The 22,326-nt window shown below is 34.7% G+C and overlaps 1 protein-coding gene across 1 annotated transcript in view; it reads right to left on the bottom strand.

Moving 5' to 3' along the window:
• Window positions 1-7,633: 7,633 nt before the first annotated feature.
• Window positions 7,634-22,326, bottom strand: part of RPA1 (replication protein A 70) — a 36,965-nt gene continuing 22,272 nt past the window's right edge. The window contains exons 10-14 of the mRNA XM_071592351.1: window positions 20,300-20,405; window positions 18,882-19,042; window positions 13,670-13,753; window positions 12,399-12,596; window positions 7,634-9,079 (exon numbers count right to left, since the gene is read on the bottom strand). Of these exons, the coding sequence (XP_071448452.1) occupies window positions 8,978-9,079; window positions 12,399-12,596; window positions 13,670-13,753; window positions 18,882-19,042; window positions 20,300-20,405 (651 nt within the window). The 3' untranslated portion in view covers window positions 7,634-8,977. The remainder of the gene's footprint in view (window positions 9,080-12,398; window positions 12,597-13,669; window positions 13,754-18,881; window positions 19,043-20,299; window positions 20,406-22,326) is intronic.

Genomic DNA, 22,326 nt, shown 5'->3' with positions numbered 1-22,326 from the left:
AACCCTTGGGTTAGCAGGCAAGGACATTACTCCACTGCTGCCAGGGCGGCGGCGGAATACCCCACACTTAACTCACGCACTGGTTGCTGGGACACAAGGGAAGGGGGCGGTTGTGTGTCACGCGTGGGCGTTGGTAATAGATTTGACGGAGAGACTCTCACTTCCGGTGGGGTAATGCCGCCCGGCTCTGTATACAATTTATACCTTATGCTTATAATGTTAAGCATTTTAATTAGGCTGAATGGTCAAAATATTTTGAATGAACAATTCAGTAATTTTAAGTAAAGTATGAATGGAATGAAGACTAATTTTTTGACAAAATGTAACTTCTTTATCTTGCATTAATTTGGAATTAATGTAAAATTTAAGACAAAATCAGGTTTCAATACTTCTGTCCACCTGTTCTGGGGACTTGAAAATTAACATTCAGTGGCCATTGAAGAGGGATGAAAGATGACTACATGCAACCCATCTTGCCCCATTCTGCCAAATAATAATTAGAGGAAGGCCTTTACTTCCATGATTTTGACACTACAAACCACAGGGTAAAGAAATGACCAGACAAATATGATGCCAGATTTCACTAAATTTTTCTTTGGAGGACATACTATGGCATACAATATGCTCCCCCCACCATTATTTCCTATTCCTGATATTTCAATACCCTACCTGTTCCCGATCAACACTCAGAACTAATCCCCACAGCTAAGTATTCACATACATTCCACTAACTAACCCTAGATTGTAAATTATATTGAATTGGATCTGGTTAATGAAAGTCTATGCTCGACTGAAAACTATTTCAGTTATTTTTGAATGAATATGCCAATTTGTGCTAACTTGTTACATGAATGTGTTTTTAAATTAAATTAATCGCCAAGTTTTTCTCAGGTCATGGTAGGCAAGAAAGGCAATTCACCCACTGAGTTAGCGGTGTCCGCTCCTCGATGAAATATTGCGAGATTTATAATCAATACTCGCCTGCTGCATGTCTCCACGGTTTTAAGATAGTTATTTTACCATCTTGTGTCCATACGTTCTTTGGCCCGACGAGATCTTTGGCGGCAAGTAGCAGACGCTTCCTAGTAGCTGTGAGTGACTCTGTTATGAGAAAACCACTCGCTTTTAGGTTTCTTTTTGCCCTCCAAACTTGATCCCTATCTTGATACAAGATAAACTTAACGATGATGGGTCGAGGTTGCTTGTTGGATTCCTTAAATGGACCTATCCTGTGGCTTCGGTCAAGGGACATGGGGTTCATGCTTACCTTTAGTTTATTAACAAAGAAATCTGTGGCTACATGCTGACAGTTCTCACATTTTTCTTCATTGATCCCATGTATAAGAAGACAATTTCTTCTTGAGTACTGCTCAAGATCATCGAGGTGGTAGTTGAACTTGGAGACACGTTCTTCAATGTCCTTCAAATTTCGAAATGGAATCAACGGAGACCTAAAGCATCTCTCTGGAAGGTTGATGTCTTTCTTCGAGCAACATAATTTTCAACATCTTTTCCTCAGAGGGAAATTACCAACTACCAGGGAGGAAGTTAAGGGAGAACAGGCTAAGGGAACACCCCACATTGGCAACTTGGTTTGAACCAACCACACCAATCAACCCCAAAGTCGGTATCATCGTTATGGGTAGGATGCACCCAATAAGGCAAGTCAATTTCACACATCTAGGTAGAGTGGCCAGTTCCTCATTCTGTGGTTTACCAGGAAGATCTGGTACCCCTAAAGCCTCAGTTGGGGTATAAGATGAGGGTACTGTGGCCCTTCAACCAGTAGCTCAGCACTCTATCCACTGGACTATGATGCTCCAGTTTAAAAGAATCAAAAACTTCATTCATGAAATCCTCCACATCGGGGAGACCAAAGATTTCGCATTGAGAATTCAATTTCATCTTTATTTGACATTACAGATATATTTTATTCCAAAATTGCAGAGTAGTACCAAGTACGATGTCTGTCCCAAAAGTAATAGGATTGAGTTGACTAAAAAAACATTTATCGCCAGAATTGATGCATTCACTGTAAAGTCTTCAAAGTAGCACCCTTGTTCATCTGCACACCACTGCCGGCAGATTTTCCACGCTTTGTACACCTTCTTGAAGGCAGTGTCCGGAATGCTGCAAAGCTCCCTCATCACGGCCTGTTGTAATGCTTCCACCGAGCCGTGGTGACGTCCCTTCAGTACGGAATTGAGGCAGGAGGAGAGAAAGAAGTCCGGTGGGGCAATGGCAAAAAAAATTTGGATCAACATGCGAGTTTCCTTTTGTTCGTCTAAGAGCACTGATGGTACCAACTTCATACACACCTCTCTCATGCCCATGTTTTCGGCCACAAGTAAATGCACATCACTTTTAGGGATGCCAAGTTCGTAAAAAAAACCATACCAACTCATAATCTTCGATCCCTGTCCAACAGAGCCTTCACTCTTGCAAGACTTTAGCCACTTTTGAGGTCGAAGGTAATCCAGAAAGTTTTGGAGTCTTCAACATCTCCTCTACCCTCCAGAAACAACTTGTGCCACTCACAAACACCCAATCTACTAATGTCATTATCACCATGAGCTGCCTTGAGCATGTCACAAGTCTCTCTCTTGGTTTTGCCGAGTTTCATGAAAAATTTTATGATTGGTTTTTGTCAATAATTGACATTATTAAGGTTTCGTAAACGAATGACCTGCACCCTACAAAGGCTGGGAATCAATTGCCACCAGCCTCTCCCAAGACTCCCCTCCCTCAAACCCAGCCAGAGAAATCCCCACCCATTCATTTGTCTATATGGAAAAAAATACGTCATACTACTGTTCCGAAAGCTAAAATCACTTTAAGGTGACCATTATGGCCCCCAGACTATATAAAAGTAACTGTTTTGGATCATGAATGACTACATATTGTTTAAATCAAATGACAAATACACTTCCCAGGCAGACATGAAATGTCTCAAGGAGGGGATCAAATATGTTGTACAATGTATTTTACAGGAGAGTGCAAGCTTGCCAAACTGCGGTGCCTAGTGTGTAGTACCTAGCTGTGGAGCCCTGAGTGGAGGACAGAAATCCACCCACACCTGCAGGTCCTTGTTCTGAAAAAATTAGGGAAATTGGTAGAAGAAGGACTGCCTTAAAATTACAAAAAGTTTGGGTAGATGTTCACGTAAACAGGATAAAGGACCAAAATCGGATGGACTTTCTTCTAAGTAAAAATCCAATGCCAAAAAGGTACCTCAATGGTCTACAGGAAGGCAAGGTTTAATTGCCTTGATACCTTGGGACCTCAAATGCACAAGGATAAATTTAGGGTGTTACGGTCTGACTAGAGCCAATTAACGGATTCTTCAACATCTGACATGGTACCAACTTAGGCAATCTACCAAAGCATGTCAGTGGGCTAGATGACTGAAATGATTTCTTCTGCCTACATTCCTTAAAACTTCCAAGAGTGCTCATCCTCTAATGAGCTGGAATGAATAGCAAGACATTGCAATATTAGGAAATGCAGCAGGTTAATATGGAGATTCCGATATCACAACATTGGGATGAGTAGTTTTTGCCTTTCCTCCCTACTAGACTCACTTCACTGGGAAGCAAAATGGAAGAAATTCCTCAAGTGGATATTGCTATTACAATTATTTTTATGCCAAATAAACACCAATCAACACCCATGGAAATCTCCCAAATTAGAATTGCATATCAATTATTGCAGTAATTCATGTTTAACCTTTAGAAACCACATAGTTTTACTCAAATACCCTTAAAAGTGTTGATTCAATCCACCATCCCTTAATGACACCATGCCCAACAAGTCTCCATTAACCTACTCTACCATCAAGTCCTGGATAGTCCTAATCTGAGTAAACTGGACCAATCCAGTTTCCCCAAAGTTGAAAATCCTGGTGCATGAAAAAAATTATAATTCTAACAATTCAATAGACAAGCTTTAAAAAGTATCCCTATCCCTAGAGTAATATTTGAGTTAAATGACTTAGAAATTTTCCCTCGGCTGGTATGGAAGGTGATTCTTTGATGCAAACGACAAAAATGCATATTTTCTCAATTTTGTCCTGTAAAAGTTCACTAAAAAATGAACCAACTTGTTTTTAGCACACATTACAAATTCATTCTATCATTATTAGCAGTTTCATCAATTGGATTAATGATTAGACTATGGTTTAGTAAATGACTTGGCATAAACCATACTTTAAATATCATCCAACACCTTATACCTTGGTGTGCAATTGGAAGAGAGAGACACAAGAAACCAGCTCAAATTTAAGAAATGGGAAGGCAACAATGACAGAATAGATGTACTTTTATTTTAATTGATACATTTAAAGTGAAAAACTTTCATTGACTTCTGACTCCTTAAACATTCTTTGATGAAATAAATATTTTTGTTTCTCAGATTGTTTATGCTGATGAGATAGCTTCAAACAAGCATGCAATATAGTTACCGACAATGGAAATGTATGGATTCCCTTGCTTTCAGTAAACTCAAAATGCTATAATTTACAGGATGGATTTATGAGTATGTCTATCTAGTAAGTACTCACTAAAAGAAAGCAAACATGAAAACTGATTATAAAGTTAACATACAACAAATGATAAAAATTTACCACTTAATTTATGATTGAGTAACATCCAGTTGTACAATAAGATGAGCACAAGATCAAAATAGAATCTTAAAGAGTCTGAAATAAGACTGTACCCAAGGAAAGTCACAACAATTATTCATGGAAACAAATATTTCCACCAATTGTGTAATTTAATCATTAAACAAGTCTTCTGTTTACTTTGTTGAACGTTTAAAATTTTCAGAAGTATTTACGGACACATTCATGGATATAAACTTTGACCCATCTAATCAAACTTGACTCAATATCTTTTAAAATCACTGCATCATATGAACAATGCTAGTTTTATGACCAGATGTAACTTATCCGGGAAAAATGCAAAACACCATGTACTTCATTACATCCAATGTCATGTCAACATTTTTTGTATTTTCTTCACTGTTCCATTCAATTTACACTTTGTGACAAAGGAATAAGATTGAATGTAAGAAAATTAGCTTTGCATACGTATATCAATGGTCAACTACAGAAATAAACTTCTTCAATCGGTAGATTTGATTATCCTTGAAGCATTTCTAAGAGGCCAAACCAGTTCCAGCTCAAAATGATCCAAATATATACGCATGGGCCACAACACTCATTAGTGGTCTTCAAGTTATGCTATTTTGAAGATGCCTGTGACTTGTACATATTATCAATATACTTTCACATCTTTTTAATCACTCAAGTAGGCTCTTCAAAAACGTAGAAAAGGCTTGTTTTTAATCATGTGCCTGTAAAAATCAAAACAATAATATGAGCAAAATATTTAAATGATTTAAGGACAGCAAATGAGCACTACACATTTACAGGATTGTTCTAAATTAATGGCTAAAATACTATGGCGATTAAGTTTCAACTGAACATGCAACTGAATTATATTCACTTTCAAAATGTTCTCCCATCTGTTTATTATTTGTCCCCCAACTGTTCTATAAATTTGTCCTTGACCATCCTGGTAGGTGAATTTGCATGGGAGCCAATGTTAAAAACCTCAGGATGTATGGGGGTGATGGTTTGTGAATTTTGAGCATGCCATAAAACCTAGGAGCCATGGGGCACTCTAATATCACTTTTCTGTGTGTTTGAGGATAGCTGGTGGTGATTCAGGCTGTCTCCGAGCTGCTAAGAGAATGACTTACATGTATGCCAGCCATTTGGCCAAAGATGCTATGAAAGTTGAAATGATTGAACATGTAAAAAATAATTTCAATGTTGTGTTAATCTTGCAAAATAATTGCAGGAAAGTGATCTCCTTGTGATGTAAGACTGTGAAATTATGGTAATTGGATTTTGTTGTACTCTCTCAGATACCTAATCGGTTTCTTGATTATCTGTCAAGGTCTTGGTTATCTGGCATTACAGGGGGTTTTCAAGAATAGGCAAACTCCTCAAAGATTTTAGCATAAATACAGACATTTACAATTAACATTTAAAAAGGATTTGAACAAAAAACCAGGAATGTTGCTATTTACAACCCAACTCTTCAGTGAAAGTCACCAGGTAGACTTCATTCCGCAGATGATACACAGAGAGACAAAAGGGGTTTCAATAGACATCCAAGAGCAATTGACTACATTTACCTGGGCACAGAAGAAGGAAAACCAATGACCCTTTTCCCTTTCCACTCCTCTCTCCTATACATACACAATAACCTCATAACAAAATCCCAGAGAACTAATGACTTTCCTCCCTCCTCTACCCAAACTCACCTCTTGATAATATATGCATGCATCTAGTACCAAGAGCCTCAATGATGCTACAGTGTGATGAAAATTGCCTGCCATGGAATTCTATTCAGTGCAAATGAGTTTTTTTTCTTACTTCCTTTCATTATAATGGAATTCCACAAAGTATTGGCCTCAACTATCTCTCAATAAGGTTCTTATTTTTTCCTTATCTTAAACTCTTTAAAATTTATTCATTCCAAAATTAATGTTACCTGAAATGATACAAATTATCCATCTATACATTTTAATCTGCATATTTTTGTCTGAATTACCAGAAATTGTTCGATCATAAATAAGAAAATAGCATAATATATTCTCAAATTACACCTGCCCCTAAAATTTAAACCCTTCAATTGCATGACATTAAATATAAATTCCTATAACTGGGCATTTGACTTATTCACAGAAATTTTTCATCTATCTATTTATTTTCATTGGCAAAACATCACTCACATTGCCACCTAGATAGATAAACACTTGTATTGGAAAATCTGGAAAGATAGGAAAATTCATGAAAATTCCCTGAAATTTGATGAGAAAAATCTTGAAGAGGTCATATGGTGTAGTCTAGTTTTTACATTTAGCGTATTATTAAGTTGCTATATTTACTTTGTAAATGACAATTTTCTGTCACCAAATCATAATAATCTACAGTATGATTATGCCTTATTAGCACGTAGTACCTACAATGACAGTGTTCATGGAAAAATTACTCATCCAAATCTCATTTGAACAACATCACGGAATGGTTTCTTTATGAACTCAATTTCCTTTTCTTGCAAATCTCTTCTTGTAATAGGTACACAGTCTCCTTTATTTCTCATGTTGTTCATGTAGTTTATTTCCATTTCACAAACTCATTTCAGACGTGCTAAGGTAGTTCCAAGGGCTTGTGCATGTGTATAATAAACTAGAGAAAAAATAAGAAATGGACCGATTTTCACACAAAAAATTCATTTCATGCCCAAAACTCAAGACAGATTTCACTGAAAGATTTTAACGAGGGAGGATTATTGTATGTAACTCATACTGCACACATTTTTAAAATAAATGCCTCCATTATTACTTATCTTAATGTGTAGTTCACTTGGAATAACTTGATCAAACATAAAACATTAGTCTTAAGGGAATCATGGACAATTTCACAATAGTAGTAACTTGAGTAGCTTCAGGCATGAGGTGGTGGAAGTCAAACATAATGAATAATTGATAGTAACACTTGTACTTTTCCACTTGATATGATATCAAGTGGAAAAGTACGATCGTCAGTAATTCAATCGCAGTAAATACTAAAATTCACAAATTACCAATACTATTTACTTTTAATGTTTACAAATTATTTGCAATCATTGACTATTATGGCTAATGATGGCTGTTACCTTGTCAGAACCTCTCACCTGAAGAAAATCATCAACTGTAAGAGATCACAATGTAGTTCAACCCGATGTCACTTAATACCTATAATGCGACAATTTCAGCTGGAGGGTTTTGATGCATTATTTCAGCCAACCTTCGCTTCAACTAATATCATCAAAAGACCAACATTTTATCACAAGACATCATTGATTTACTTCATACAAAGAAATTCTTAGTACATACATTAACATTGAGACATTTTAAACATATAGATAAAATGCTGAATATTACAGATGAATGCTAACCACACAGGATTGCTACAAAAAATCACTTTCCAACAATCAAAATATTAAATGATATTTTCATTTTCTTTCTCCAGAAGACACTTTTAATTTATCATTAAAAAGACTTAATTTGACAACTGCAATTGTTATCTCAAGATGGTTTTTTGTCAACTCATTGGACCGAAATCTCTTTTTCACATGACCTACATACCACAAAAAAGTAATCAAATTAGTATTTCAATGTTTTCGAATGGAATGCAAATTCAGAATTCAAATCCTTAAGAATTCTTACAGCATTGCCAATGAAGAATAACTCCTTTTTTGAATAAATATACATATTTAGTTCAACTATCAATAACTCACCGGATAGGTCTCCAGATAATTAACTTATCCAGATATTCAATTAATTCCTTAAGTCTTAAGAATTTTAATAAATTCTCATTGAACCTTACATTCATGTATTTAATGTGGTAATTCATTATTAATAGTAATGGAAAGTCTACAAAAAAAGCAATCCTAGATGATTACCTACTATATTTTATGACTATAATAAATAGACAATTATATTGATGCAGTAGATTTTCGTATCAAATTTTGGACAAATTGAGCCACTCAAGTATGAAGATGACCTGTGAAATTAAGTTCCAATCCCAGCAAAAGCAAAGAAAACTGTGCATATTTACTAATAATGGGTTTTAATGATTAAATAAATGTGAGTTATTGTAACTTAATATGTAACATGTAAAAAATCCTTGTTTACACACACACATACATTTATTCAACTATATGACAGCGCAATACTGATGGCCTTATTCAATTTTTGAACAAAAAATAGTAAATTAGATGTTAATCTCTAACATTTGAAGCCCACAAAAATTAAAATAAAAATCTCATTTCATAATTATTAATTTTACCTTAGAATAAATCCAATTACATAACTCGGGTATAAAAATTGGGACAAAATAAGTAAATTTATCAATACATGTCAATCAAGCAAAGGCCTCTTTTAATTCTGTGAGTAATCTACGATTATATTCCACATAGTTGACAGGGTCAGCTTGAACAATGTTTGTCTTCAATCTCTTTTCTTCCTGTAAATAAAGATAGGTCAATCATTATATCACTTGTTTAAATGTAAACAACCTTATACATTATCATATTTAAAAAATAATTCAATACAAATGAAAAGGAAGCATTGCTTTTTAGGGTAAAAAATTTCAAACCATAAAAATTTATACCTACAGAGTTCTACAGTGGGTCAACCTCTACATATGTACAAGGTCTGTTACAAATGTATCATGAATTTTGAATTTTTGCAGGTTACGTATATTTGATTTTTGATTTTTTTGTGGCGTTATGTTGGTACTTAAGTCTCTCACCTATGCCGAACAGTTCAGCCATTTTGAATGTTCAATTAATTCTTGACAGCTATTTTGCCAGTTGTAGTAGTATTAGTTTTTAGGGGAGGCAACCGACTGCTGAGGTTATTTTCGCCATAGGGGATGGACAGGAAAGGATGTAGGGTGGAGAGAAACCTGGTGTCGGCATTAGCCTACTCTTAACAAAAGGCATCAAGGGGTCCACAGCTTAACGTCCCATCCACCGGATGGCATACTCACTCAAAGTGCCCTCCACAGAGCACCTTAAGTAGAGATTGAGATACCACTGAAAAATATTCATCGCCGCCGGGATTAAAACACGGGCGGGCCCTCTGAGTGGGCAGCCTGTACATTAGCCCCTACACGATCTCGATTCCCAGCTATTTTGCTTGGCCGTGTTCTGGCTTGTCTTCAATTTTTGCCTGTTCCAAAAAATGCATCAAAGAATCTGTATCAAATTTTGGGTGGAAAAACAAAATTAAGTGCGCGGAAGCAATCCGAATGTTGATTGTAGTATGGAGAAGCTACCTTGGACCGAAGCAATGTTTATCGGTGGTAGAAAAGGTTCGCAGAGGGCCGAGAAGATGTGAATGATGAAGACTGTGCAGGATGCCTGAGTACGTCAACAACAGACGAATACATCGATGAAGCAAAGAAAATATTACTGGCCAATTGTCAAATCACCATTAGAGAAGTTGCCGAGGACCTGAACATATCGATTGGCTTTCGGTTTTTACCAATGACTTGAGCATGACACGGGTTGCAGCAAAATTCATACCAAAACTGCTCAATTTTGACCAAAAACAGCAATGCATTAAAATTGCTAATGAGGTGTTAGACTCCGTCCGCGACAACCCAAATTTGCTCCAGAGGGTCATAAGTGGTGACAAATCATGGGTTTACGGATATAGCGTGGAAACTATAGCTCAATCAGCACCAACCAAGACCAAAAAAAGCATGCCAAGTTCGGTCAAATGTGAAAGTTTTGCTTACAGTTTTGTTCAATTGCAGGGTCGTGGTGCATCATAAGTTCTCGCCACAGGGTAGAACGGTAAATAAGGAATATTACCTGCAAGTTATACGCAATCGGCACTAAGCAATCTGCCACAAATGCCTGGATTTGTGGAAGAATAAAACTTGGCTTTTAGCATAATGGCAACACCCCTGCTTACACATCCTAACTTGTGTGCAAATTTTTGGCCTAAAACAACACACTAATGATGCCACAGCCACCGTATTCCCCAGATCTGGCCCCCAGTGATTTTTTTTCTTGTTCCCGAAACTGAAGAGGCCCATGAAAGGACGATGCTACGCTACGATTGACGAGATAAAGACTACATTGAAAGAGGAGCTGAACAAGATCACAAAAAATAATTTTTTGAAGTGCTTCGAGGATTGGAAAAACGTTGGCACAAGTGTATAATATCTAAGGTGGATTACTTTGAAGGGGACAAAATAGATATTCATGAATAAATAAATAATGTTTGAAAAAACACCAAAGTCACAATACCTTTTGAACAGTTCTCATAGAAATGTGAAATGAAGTGTACTAGGGTTGCTATTTATATTTTCAGCCTAACAATTAAAAGACAGTAATCTATTGTAGAAGATGGCTTCTTCATTTTTCGAATTACTCTCCATGCTAATCAATACACTTTTGCCAGCACTTGAACCAATTGTTGTAACACTTTTTCCAATCTGATTTAGATACTTCCGAAACATGGTTTTTGAATGCATCTACAGCTTCCTCAGGTGCCACAAAACGATGGCCACCTAATTTTTTCTTGATAAACAGGAATAAAAAGAAGTCATTTGGTACTACATCAGGGCTGTACAGAGGATGACCCATCAATTCAACATTTTGGCCAGTCAAATAGGTAGTTATTTTAGCCGATCTGTGAGAGCTGGCATTTTCATGAAGAAGAATGATCCTTTGTTGCCGCTTCTTTTTCCATATTTCACCAAGCACTTCTGGCAAACTAATGCATGTGTACCATTCAGAATTCATGGTTCTACATTACTCTAACGGTCTGGTACCACATGTCCAGTTATTCCAAAGAAACAGGCGATCATTTCCTTTGATGTGCTTTGTGCACCAATCACTTTTGTTGCATTTGGCTTGTCTTCGAAGACCCATACAGTGGATTGCTGCTTTATTTCGGGCTCAAATGCATAGATCCAAGATTCGTCACCTGTGTAGAAGTTATACACAGCTTTTGATGCACCAAAATTGTATTTCTTGAGCATTCTTTTGCACCAATTGACACGAGCATCTGTTTGCGCTTTTGTCAAATTACGCAGGATCCAATGTGAACAATTTTTTTTTCCAGCTAAATGTTTATGCAATATCTTATTCATGCTCATCATTCTAATCCCCAAGGATGTCTCAATCTCACGATAAGTCACATGATGATCTTCCTTTACTAGTTATTGCACAGCATCAATGTTATCTGGCACAAAAACTGATTTTGGACAACCTTCATGACTTTCGTCGCTGTACAAACGGCAGCCATGATGGAATTCGTTATACAAGTGTTTTACAGTGGCACATGATGGGGCTTCATTACCGAGTGGAAGTAAGTTGATTGATGCACTCCTGTCTTAATAATCCACATTGAAAGTCATAAAAAATCATAATACGAAAGTTTTCATGAGTTAACTCCATTTTTTCGCTGAGACAAAAGTTTGAGAGTCACAGTAAACAACACAAATTATAATCAAACGACAAAATGTTCTGAAGAAAGTTAGCGTTTAAAGGCTTAAACTTTCAGATGAAAATGTCATGGCATCTTAAGCACTTAGTGCTGTCAAGGCTCTACATATTCATAGCAAGCCTCGTATCCTATGAAAAATTAATCATGGATGATAAATAGGGGTTACATGGATGACATAAAAGTCGTATCCCTGGATAAGTATGTTTAAAAACACAATGCAATCCTACAGGGATTTTGTGAAATGGTGAATTCTCAGACTTGCAACAACCAATTTATAAGTTAAAAATATAATTATGATTAATTATTAAATGTCTTACATTATACGTTTCCATTTTTGTCCTGAGTCTGAAGTTAAAACACTTGAAGTTAGCATTTTGGAAGACTGCATCATATTCTTCTTGGTCTTCTTTTAATTTTAAACTGGCTATCTCATCTGTCGGCATGCCCATGACCTTTTCTGCACTTTCTTGGAAGCCTGTGACCCAGGTATGGTCAGTTGAATCCCCAATATTAGCCTATAAGGAATTATATCAATATTAAAATAAAAGTACATACACCACCTAAATGCAATCAACCCAAAATAGTAGCCACCAAAATTTTAGGAATAAATCACATTCCAAATAACTGCAGCCAGAGTTAAGATAAAATGATATTTCCAGAAGAGTAAGGTTTTGAAACTGGTTTTTTGAGAAACTTATCATGTCTCAGTTCTATAATTTATTTATATTCATTAATGACAAGGCTGAAATTGTAGTGTTTATTCATGCCTTTTGTCAATAGTTCTAAATTATTCTTGCAATCACAGATGGCCACAGATCAAACTAAATATAGGCAGTATGGAAAGCTTTCGTTCACATTAATTTCATTAGCATAACAGTTTCAGGTTTAACATGTGGAATTCCTTCATAATGAGGGTAAACATTAAACTTTACACTTCCACAATAAAGTCAAATTGAACCATTGGAAATTAGGAAAATAATACGAATTAAGAAATTAAGAATTGAAATCAAGCAAAAAAAAATGCATTAACAAATGATAATATGGCATAAAAAATATAAGATTCCTGTTAAATCACATAACCAGAAAACTTTCAAATTTCTGCTTATGTTCATTATATGATGAAGCGTGGCCCCTGGTCATAAATGATTGCTTCAATGAATAATAGTGATGAGTACCTTATGGATCTTACTTTAAAAAAATCTATTTATATATGTTCTATACGATCTTGTTTAATCATGATTGGCCAAACGTCTAGTGAATGAAAAAGCCACACTCCATATTGAACTAGGGACTTTTGAGTGAGTGTAGATTACAAAACTGAGAAGCATATCATAAAAAGGAAACACAAACTAATGCTTGTTCGTGAATACAAACCCTAAACTCCTCAGCTATTAATTATACCAAAATAATATTGCACGCAAGTTTAGTTCCTGAATCCATAACAATGCCATATTTTATTTGCAGACACTATCCGAATTGGGATTACTTCTTCCTCTTCATATATATGTCCATCTAATAGGTAAATTTACAACTATTATGTTCATTACCTTAAGCTATTTCATAAAAAAAGAAATACAAGGCAACTTACAGACAGGATCATTCTCCACTTAAAGTTTGGAAACTCCTTGGCACATTTTTCACATCTGTACATCCCATTGCACATGTCAATCACCTGAGTGAGAAATAATTCAAAATACATGGCAAAATTCACATTTTTACTACAACACTGCGCAAAGGGTGATTTTAAGGCAAATGATAACACCACAAATTGTATTCATAGCTTAAAACAAGTAGTCAGTTTAACTTTTGATGGGAAAATTAAACAAATTAGGCACCTAGAAGAAAGACTGCAAATTATTTTCATCTTTAAAATGCTAATGCATTAATGAGGGGCAAGCAAGCAAGCTAAACACTTCCCTTTCATTCTCATGGCATGGTTAACCCCTCAGTGTGGCGGTCTCGGTAGGTGATACATCGCCCCACTCAACTCTCTCAGTTTTGAATTTTTTTTAAATCTATGGTTGTCCTTGGCCTCTTAGATAATAAGTCTTCCTAATCTTTCCGTTTTGACTACATGAGAAGGCACTCTTAAAGGAAGATAAATCTATTAAGTCTGTCGTTATGAGATAAGTACCATTCATGTATCATTTTTTCTTTTTGTTTTGTCATCACAGTTGTGAGGGCGTGAGGTCTCACCACGATCTATAGTCTCAGCTGTTGGATTTCTTTCTTGAGAAAGAGAACTAAAAAAGCCTTGTATATAACCCCTGTAATGGATTCCAAGAGGGATAAGCTTTTTTTGAGTGAAGATAATATAGAGAATTAAGTAGAACACCTAGACGGAGAAAGAGAAGTGAGTATTCAATGCGATAGTGCAAGTTCAAGCGAGGAGTTTTGGTCGAGAGGCACTTCGTTGAAAAGATACAGCCGACCTGGAAGAAGTCCAGGCCTCAAAGAAGATGTCAGTTGTGCTCCGCACAAGGTAGAAGGGGAGATACAGTGAACTAGCACCCCGACTAAATGGCAGGCCTATATTTAGAGGATTGTTTCAAATTTTATCACACAAAACCGAACTTTTAGAATGGAGGTTCGAAACTTAAAGGCAAATAAAGAAATGAAAATATAAAACATAACATAAGTAAAATTTTTACTAAATAGAATAAGCAATTTAACATAAGTTAATTTTTTTCTTAATTTTAGAATTTATATTTACAAAGATATAAATTATTTTCAACAATGCTGCAACAGGGAGAGATTTTAGAAAGATTAAATACCGTGAGTGGGGCCCAAGCATTTAAATACCTATACCGGCTTGAGGGGTTAATGATCTTAGCAAAGAAGGCCTTCACTCGCCTACCCAGCGGTATTCTGAAAAGGGTAAAGCCATGAGGGAGGGAATTGAACCTCCTTTTTAAGCTATGACATCTGGGGAAACAAGATGACATGATGCCCAATATACATGGTTTCATATAGTATTAATTGTTTATAGCATGAAAAAATTAAGTCCCGTATGTTCTGATTACACAAGGCTACTTGTATAAACATCTCCTCCAAAAAATCTCCTAAATATTTTAGCAATCAGATGAAGAGGAATAGGATTTGGATAGTAATGTATGTGATACATCAGTTTCATGTTTTTCCATTTCTCCAAGTCTTGACATCTGAAAATTGTTCATAAAAATAAAAATCCATTGCCTCTCCTCACAACTTTGGTAATGAGTGACCAATGATATCCATGGTGAATTCTTTTCAGTTTTTGTTTTTTTCCTGTAACATTTTTTCCTGAATGAGGTATATGGAAAAGTACTGTTACTTCAAAATCTAAAGTATTGAAAAACATGGATTTTACCACATCTCACTACTAATTCAATGAACTTTTGTCCCTACACTATACTTCACAATACTCATGGCTCTGTATTTAACCAGTAATATCTTGATGCCATTTTATCTCTCCCTCAACGAACCAACAAATTTGTAACTCTTATTTCTTTTATATATTTCTTAGGAAGAAAGGCATTAGTTCTAAGAATATTGTATGCTACTCTCAGTTCCAGTGAGGTAGGTCAACTGTAGTGTCCTACTTCCAAGGCAGAGTCAAGATTCTCTTATATTATCCATGGTTATTTTCCATGATTTCTCACTGTGGGTAATTGAATAGTGATTTCAATGACTGTAGAAGTATACAATTCATTTGAAAAACATGAATAATCTCACCAATAAAAGTAAACAAATTATTTGTTACCATCAGAAATTAAATTAATAATAAGTTCATAACGAGCATATTCCTTCAACACTGCCATATAAAATAGTTCATCGTAGTCCTTAGCTGCATTAGCTATTGTAGTCAGTCAATTTGCAATCCTTAGTCATTGTAGTGCTTATCTTCCAATCCACTCTGCACCATCATGAGAGGCATAAGGCCCTAATATACAAAATAGCAGGTATACACGGTTTCTGAATTCAATTCATAATCAAAGGGTCTTCAAAAAGATAGAGCGCATCTGAAAATTGCACAATTTCTCATTGTTTACTCTCTTGTGAGCAATTGTAGCCACCACCTATCACCAACCTAATCTCAAGAAGCTATAATTTCTGCCACCACCACATACTCTCCTTTGTTAGTGCTGGTCTTCAATGGCCTGACTTTTCCTTCATCTAACTATGCCCTCGACTAAGTAAAAAATTACTCTAGCACTATTTTCAGTTTATTTGCGAATCACCACTACCACTTGGTCCAGGTCATTATTGTTTTCCCAAAATACAGTGAAACCTTGCTCAACGAGCACCTTGCACAGCAAGTAATTTGCATAAGAAGTAAAAATTATTGGTCCCAAAAATGACTTGCTTAGCGAGCAAATTTCCACATAACGAGTAACAAGGAACAGGGTATTCCTGGATTCATTGCTCGCCTGCTACTTCAATGTCTTTAGAACCCATTCTGCTAGCATCTTAGCATCGCCAGAGATCACATATTTTTTCAAATTTTGTTCCAACATATTATTAGTAATTTTTGTGTGCATGTAATAGTATTTTGTACATAGTTTTAAAAATGACTCGACAAAAAATCTGTAAGAAGAAAGTCCAAAGAAACAGCGGGAGATGCCACAACAGTAGCTTTTAACGGAGTCATCCGCTAATGTACATTTCAATACAACAATTTCAGTGTAAAAATCATTCGCCTTGACTGGGATTCGAACCCAGATCCCTCAATATCCGGTCGAGTGCTTTAAATTTCAGAGTTTAAGAGGACTCCTCGGTAGCTTAAGTGGCTAAAGCACTCGACCGGATATTGAGGGATCTGGGTTCGAATCCCAGTCAAGGCGAATGATTTTTACACTCTGAAATTGTTGCATTGAAGAAGAAAGTCATTAGAGAGAGTCAAACTCTAGACTGTAATGATGCCAAATTACTAAGTTGATAAAATATGGTGTTCCTTTCCAGATAACTAGGAGTTCATTTCACATGGGCAAGAAAATTAATTTTTTATACGGAGTATCAAGGATTTTTTTACAGCAAGATCAGTAATAAATCTGGAACAAGAGATTTGCAATAAATAAATTCATTCCCATTCAATTATTAAACACATAACTATTTAAATATTTAATATATATTCCCTCACACTTTGTTTTAGATCATAACTATGCTACCTGGATTCTGTGAAGAGTATTCTGCTTAAAATCTTTTTTCCATTCCAGTTAACTATAACAAAAATTTTGAAAACGTACATAATATGATAAAATTATATTTTGATTACGCCACAAATTTAATAGTATGAAAAAATATGTACTTCAGGGGAAATCATAAACCTGGAGATATAACCTGAGGTCATCCTGTACATTACATGAATAAGAAAGTAAATCAATTTTATCAATTAAATTATGCCTTCAGAATTTGGTGAAATTTGCATCAAAATTTACAGTTCTAATAATCACTTCACACACTGAAATTAAGGTACATAACTACATAACATGAATACCTGTTTGCACCAAGATATGCAGCAGATCATTAAACTGCTGTTTCAAGACACATTATAATCCACTGTAATTATCATAGTGGATGAATTAATGGGGTGTTTAACTTACAGGATATTAATTATACATGCATCCAATAAGCAAAATGAATGAAATAACAAGTGAGAGAGAGCAGATATAAAAGTGATGCAATGTCATATTTAAAAATTCGAAATTCACAGCAAAAAATGAAGCAATACAATATTTGTACATCCAATAATTTCACTTTCTCTCTCTCTCTCTCTACATATATATATATATATAAATATATATATATATATATATATATATATATATATATATATATATATATATATATAATATATATATATATATAATATATATATATAAATAAATAAATATATATATAAATAAATATATATATAAATATATATATATATATATATATATATATATACATACATATACATAAATATATATATTAAAATATATATAAATATATTTACATATATATATATACATACATGTATATATATATATTTATTAATTTATTATTATTAAAATATTTAATAATAATAATTTATTATTATTAAATATATTTATATTTATTATTTGTATTAAAAACTAATACAAATAAATATGCTTTTTTTACAAAAGTGAAGCCTGACGGATGGTATCAAAAAAGCAGATCGCACATACTGTGATTATATTCAGTGACTAACAAAAAAACTTCATCTGAGTACTTCGAAGATGACGAGAGGACACGATTTAGAATAAGAGCATAAACTCATCTAGCATATGAAAAATCCAGTGCTTTCCCAGCATACTTGTTCAGCGCAATCCTCTCCAGTCTTCCACCAGGTTTGAGTCTCATTTGTGGCCAACATTTCAAAAAACGACTTGGTCATCGTCCTTGGGGCTTGCACATTCAGAAATGAATTTAGAAGCCCTGATGACGATGACTCAACCAGTTTTCAAAATTCCAGCAGCAATGGAGACACTAACCTGGTGGAAGACTCAAGAGGATTTCACTCAATTACCTATTATACTTTTAAGCACAACATTTTACCTACATTTTACGGAATATTTAAAAGAAAAACACCCAAAGGAATGAAGAAAAGAAAATTTGTCATAAAATATTTGGCATAAAAAAAGAAAAAAAACTATTTAAATGAAGAAATAAACCAGGAAGAGAATTAGTTGGATAGCTAATTTATATTAATCCTCAGATATTACAATATTGAAAATAATTAATCAAATATTGTAAAATTATAAAAACTATTTTATCAGAGATCAAATTTGGAAAAATAATGTACAGGGAACAATTACCTTCTTGTTACAGTCAGGCTCGGGACAGGCTTGATACAAAAGTCCATCTTTTTTCACCATCATGACATATGCTTTGCAACTGAAGTAATCTGGTTTTTCCCCACCTCCTAAGCCATCGGTCTTCATCTCAGCGAGCATCTTAAATTGGGAACCACCACCAGCTATAAAAAAATTCAAATTGGCTCATCAGCAATCAAATCACTTATAAAATAGCTATAGCCCACTATTTACCTGGTTACTTTTTTAAATTAAAGTAAATTTTTCCTCCAAAGGAATATCACAAGTAAAACAAAATACTTTTTTTGTTCTAAAAAGGTTAACTGGACAAGATGAGACATGCTATCATAGAACAAAATCATGCCTACACCACTCACTTAATTTAGATTAAAATTTCATTATCCTTATTTGTCAATGCTATGTAGATTCTGGAAAATTTAAACTTCTTTATTCTCGTTGCACCAATCATGCTACAAGCAACCATTAAGGAAGAATTGCATCCTGTTTAACTTTTACCCAAAATTGATCATAATTAAACCTATCTAATGTTTCTTATGACACAAAACCTTAGTGATGGTAATTAAGATGCATCAATTCATGTACGACTCATATTGACTATACTACCAAACATAACAAAATGAAAGACAAAGACTGTGAGTGGTTGTAAAAAGAATAAATTTAATAAATAAATTAACTTACCTGCCAAATCACTAATCACCAAGAATCATCCCGAAATTGCAAATCTGCTCTCTCAATTTCCAAAAATCTCATCCCAACATTCTAAATTAGAGTCTCTCTTCCTCAATATACTCCCTTATCCTCCCCTTCAATCTCTTTCCTAGCATACCAGAGATAAATTTAGTACTTGCCTATCTTTAGAAGAGAGTATCTAGAACGTTCACACTTTCTAGACACACTCTAGGTAGATGATTAACAAAATACTTCCACTAACGATACAACATGGAAGTTTCTAAATATGAAGTTTTCGTTTGTAGCATGGAAACATGACAGCACTGTTTGTCAGTACTACTGGCTTCAAATATTAAGAGAAAATTCTATTATTGTTAGGCTTTAATTCTATAACTGTTAGGCTTTAATTCTATGCACTTGTTATGGGAATCAGCAAATTAGCCACAGAACAAATCTGATTTCCAAAAAGTATAGTAGTTTATATGTACAGCAAAGAATATATTGCTTGATTAGAATAGTGAGAAGTTTCATTTTCTCTATAGCAGAAATATATGAATGAAAATGTGCACCCTAATACATATTACAGTCATATAATCTTTTCTTATCACAAACACTTCTCTTACAGCTTCAGCATAGTTCAGTGACACCTTTTTCCTCAACTCTGACCCTGAGAAGTTCTCTGATGAATAAAAATGAGACTACATAGTGATTAAGTCAACATGTATACATACCACCTCCTGCACCTCCTGATTTCGAGATACTCTGGGACTCTTGATTGCATCCAACATTATCAAACCACCCTCTTAGCTTATGAGCCTCTGGAATGTCAGGATTGATCTGTAAAAAGGGAATTTGAGTCGAAACTTATGCATCTTCTTAGCAATTAAATATAAATTCCAGGAATTCCCAGACATTTTGTCACTTGACAATCTGAATCAGATATGCAATGAAATACTAATTTACCATCCTAGAGCCATGACACTGACATGCTGATCAGGTTGCAAGACAAACATTTCTACTGGGTAAATTTGAGATGAGGCCTGAGATATACTGTACAGGAGAGCTTCAGAAAACATCCTTGGTCACATATTGTCTTGGATATTGACAAGATGTACATTTATTTTTTAGTTTTAAAATGCTTTATATGTTTTATAAGTTCAACAAATTTAAAATTTCAACTGTACAATGTGTATGTTGTTGTACTGAAATAAATGCTGAGAAAGTGTATCAGAAATAAACCCGCAGTCAAATTATAGCAATAGCACAGGTTGAAGGGAGACAGGTTTTTGATGATGGAATTTATTAAGCCATCACAAGACAGGACAAATTTTTAAACAGTGGTTGGGCACTTATGTTGAAAAGCAAACAAATATATGTATTAACACTAGTACAGTAGAGTGTTCATTTTGATCATTTTTGAATTCAATTTCTTACACTTTCTCTTTGTTTGATGATAAAATGTTGGGCTCCAATGACTTTAACTGAATGTTAACTTGATTACGCCAGTAAAATTTTCATTGATAATTAAAGGAATTTACAGAATATTTTACATAAAAAGGCAGTATTGGCTTTTGACTTCAACAACATTGTTGCTATCCCAGTGTCAGGCAAGATGTTGGTGTTGTGCAATGTTGTATGCTAGCCTTTAATGAATTACCAGGAATTTGTTGAGTTTTGTTCTAGACCTTGCAAAAGTGACAATGATGTGTAGAAAATAAAACGGACAAAATTTTGACCTACTTGCATGGTATTGTTGAATGTGATTCTGTAAGCGATAGTACCAATGAAAATCACAAAGGTGATGATAAAGATTGTACTCCAACCATGGATATATTTAGCAATGGCATTCAAGAAGATTATAAGATGCAAGATCCCCTGGGGGAGTTGTAAGGAAATTATCCAAAATGGACCCATATGCAACACAAAAGTAAAGTAAGATTGCATATTGTCATAATAATATTAAAAAACTACCAATGGCTGTTTGGATACACATTCTCTGGATGCCGACATCCATGGTTGGTTTAATATAAACACACTGAATTCTATGATTAACTATGCCCAAGTGACATTGGGGAATATCATTCCCCAAATAACACTTAAAAGAGTGGTTCAATTAACTGTTTGTAAACTTTTTCGACCTGGAAATGGCCTTATCTTGTTATTTCCACAAAATTTGTTTTGTCAGATAATGTGATTTGAATTCATTTATTTCTGCTATATCATTTATTTTGTGAGGAATTCTATACAGCCCTTCTGTTCAATTAGGTGGAATAATATTATCTTTATTCCAATTAAATAACAGCAGCACTCATATGAATTGTAAATTTGAACATATAGGTGTAAGTACTGTGAGCTTAAGGATGTATTCACTTTTAATTACTTTATTTCAGAGGGTACTTCCTTGGCAGATTCAATAAATCTACCATCAACATCAAGATGTATTTCATTCAAATTTATAACACAGAATGTTTCACTAACAGGCAAATGTTTTGGAGGCAGCTTTTGTCTATGTTCATATATCTTTAACTGTACTGAATATTTGAAGCATTATTTTCAACGAGTCATTTCATGTCTGAAAAGAAAAAACATGAAGCTGTGGCAGGACATATGATAGTATAATCAGTTCATGCTAAGAAACCAATGAACAGCAACAAAAAAAGGAAATAAAAACGTCGCCTGCTTGGCAGGCGAAACACCTGGTGTCTACAAGCCCTGAGTGCATGTGTGAATGCTGTTTAGTGGAGTGCTGTTATTCCTT

This window comes from Hetaerina americana, unplaced genomic scaffold (genome assembly GCF_022747635.1).
Source record: "Hetaerina americana unplaced genomic scaffold, ioHetAmer1.1.p SCAF_5, whole genome shotgun sequence".
NCBI lineage: Eukaryota > Metazoa > Arthropoda > Insecta > Odonata > Calopterygidae > Hetaerina > Hetaerina americana.
The sequence above is the reverse complement of the archived record's forward strand: the minus strand, read 5'-3'. Positions and strand labels throughout refer to the sequence as shown.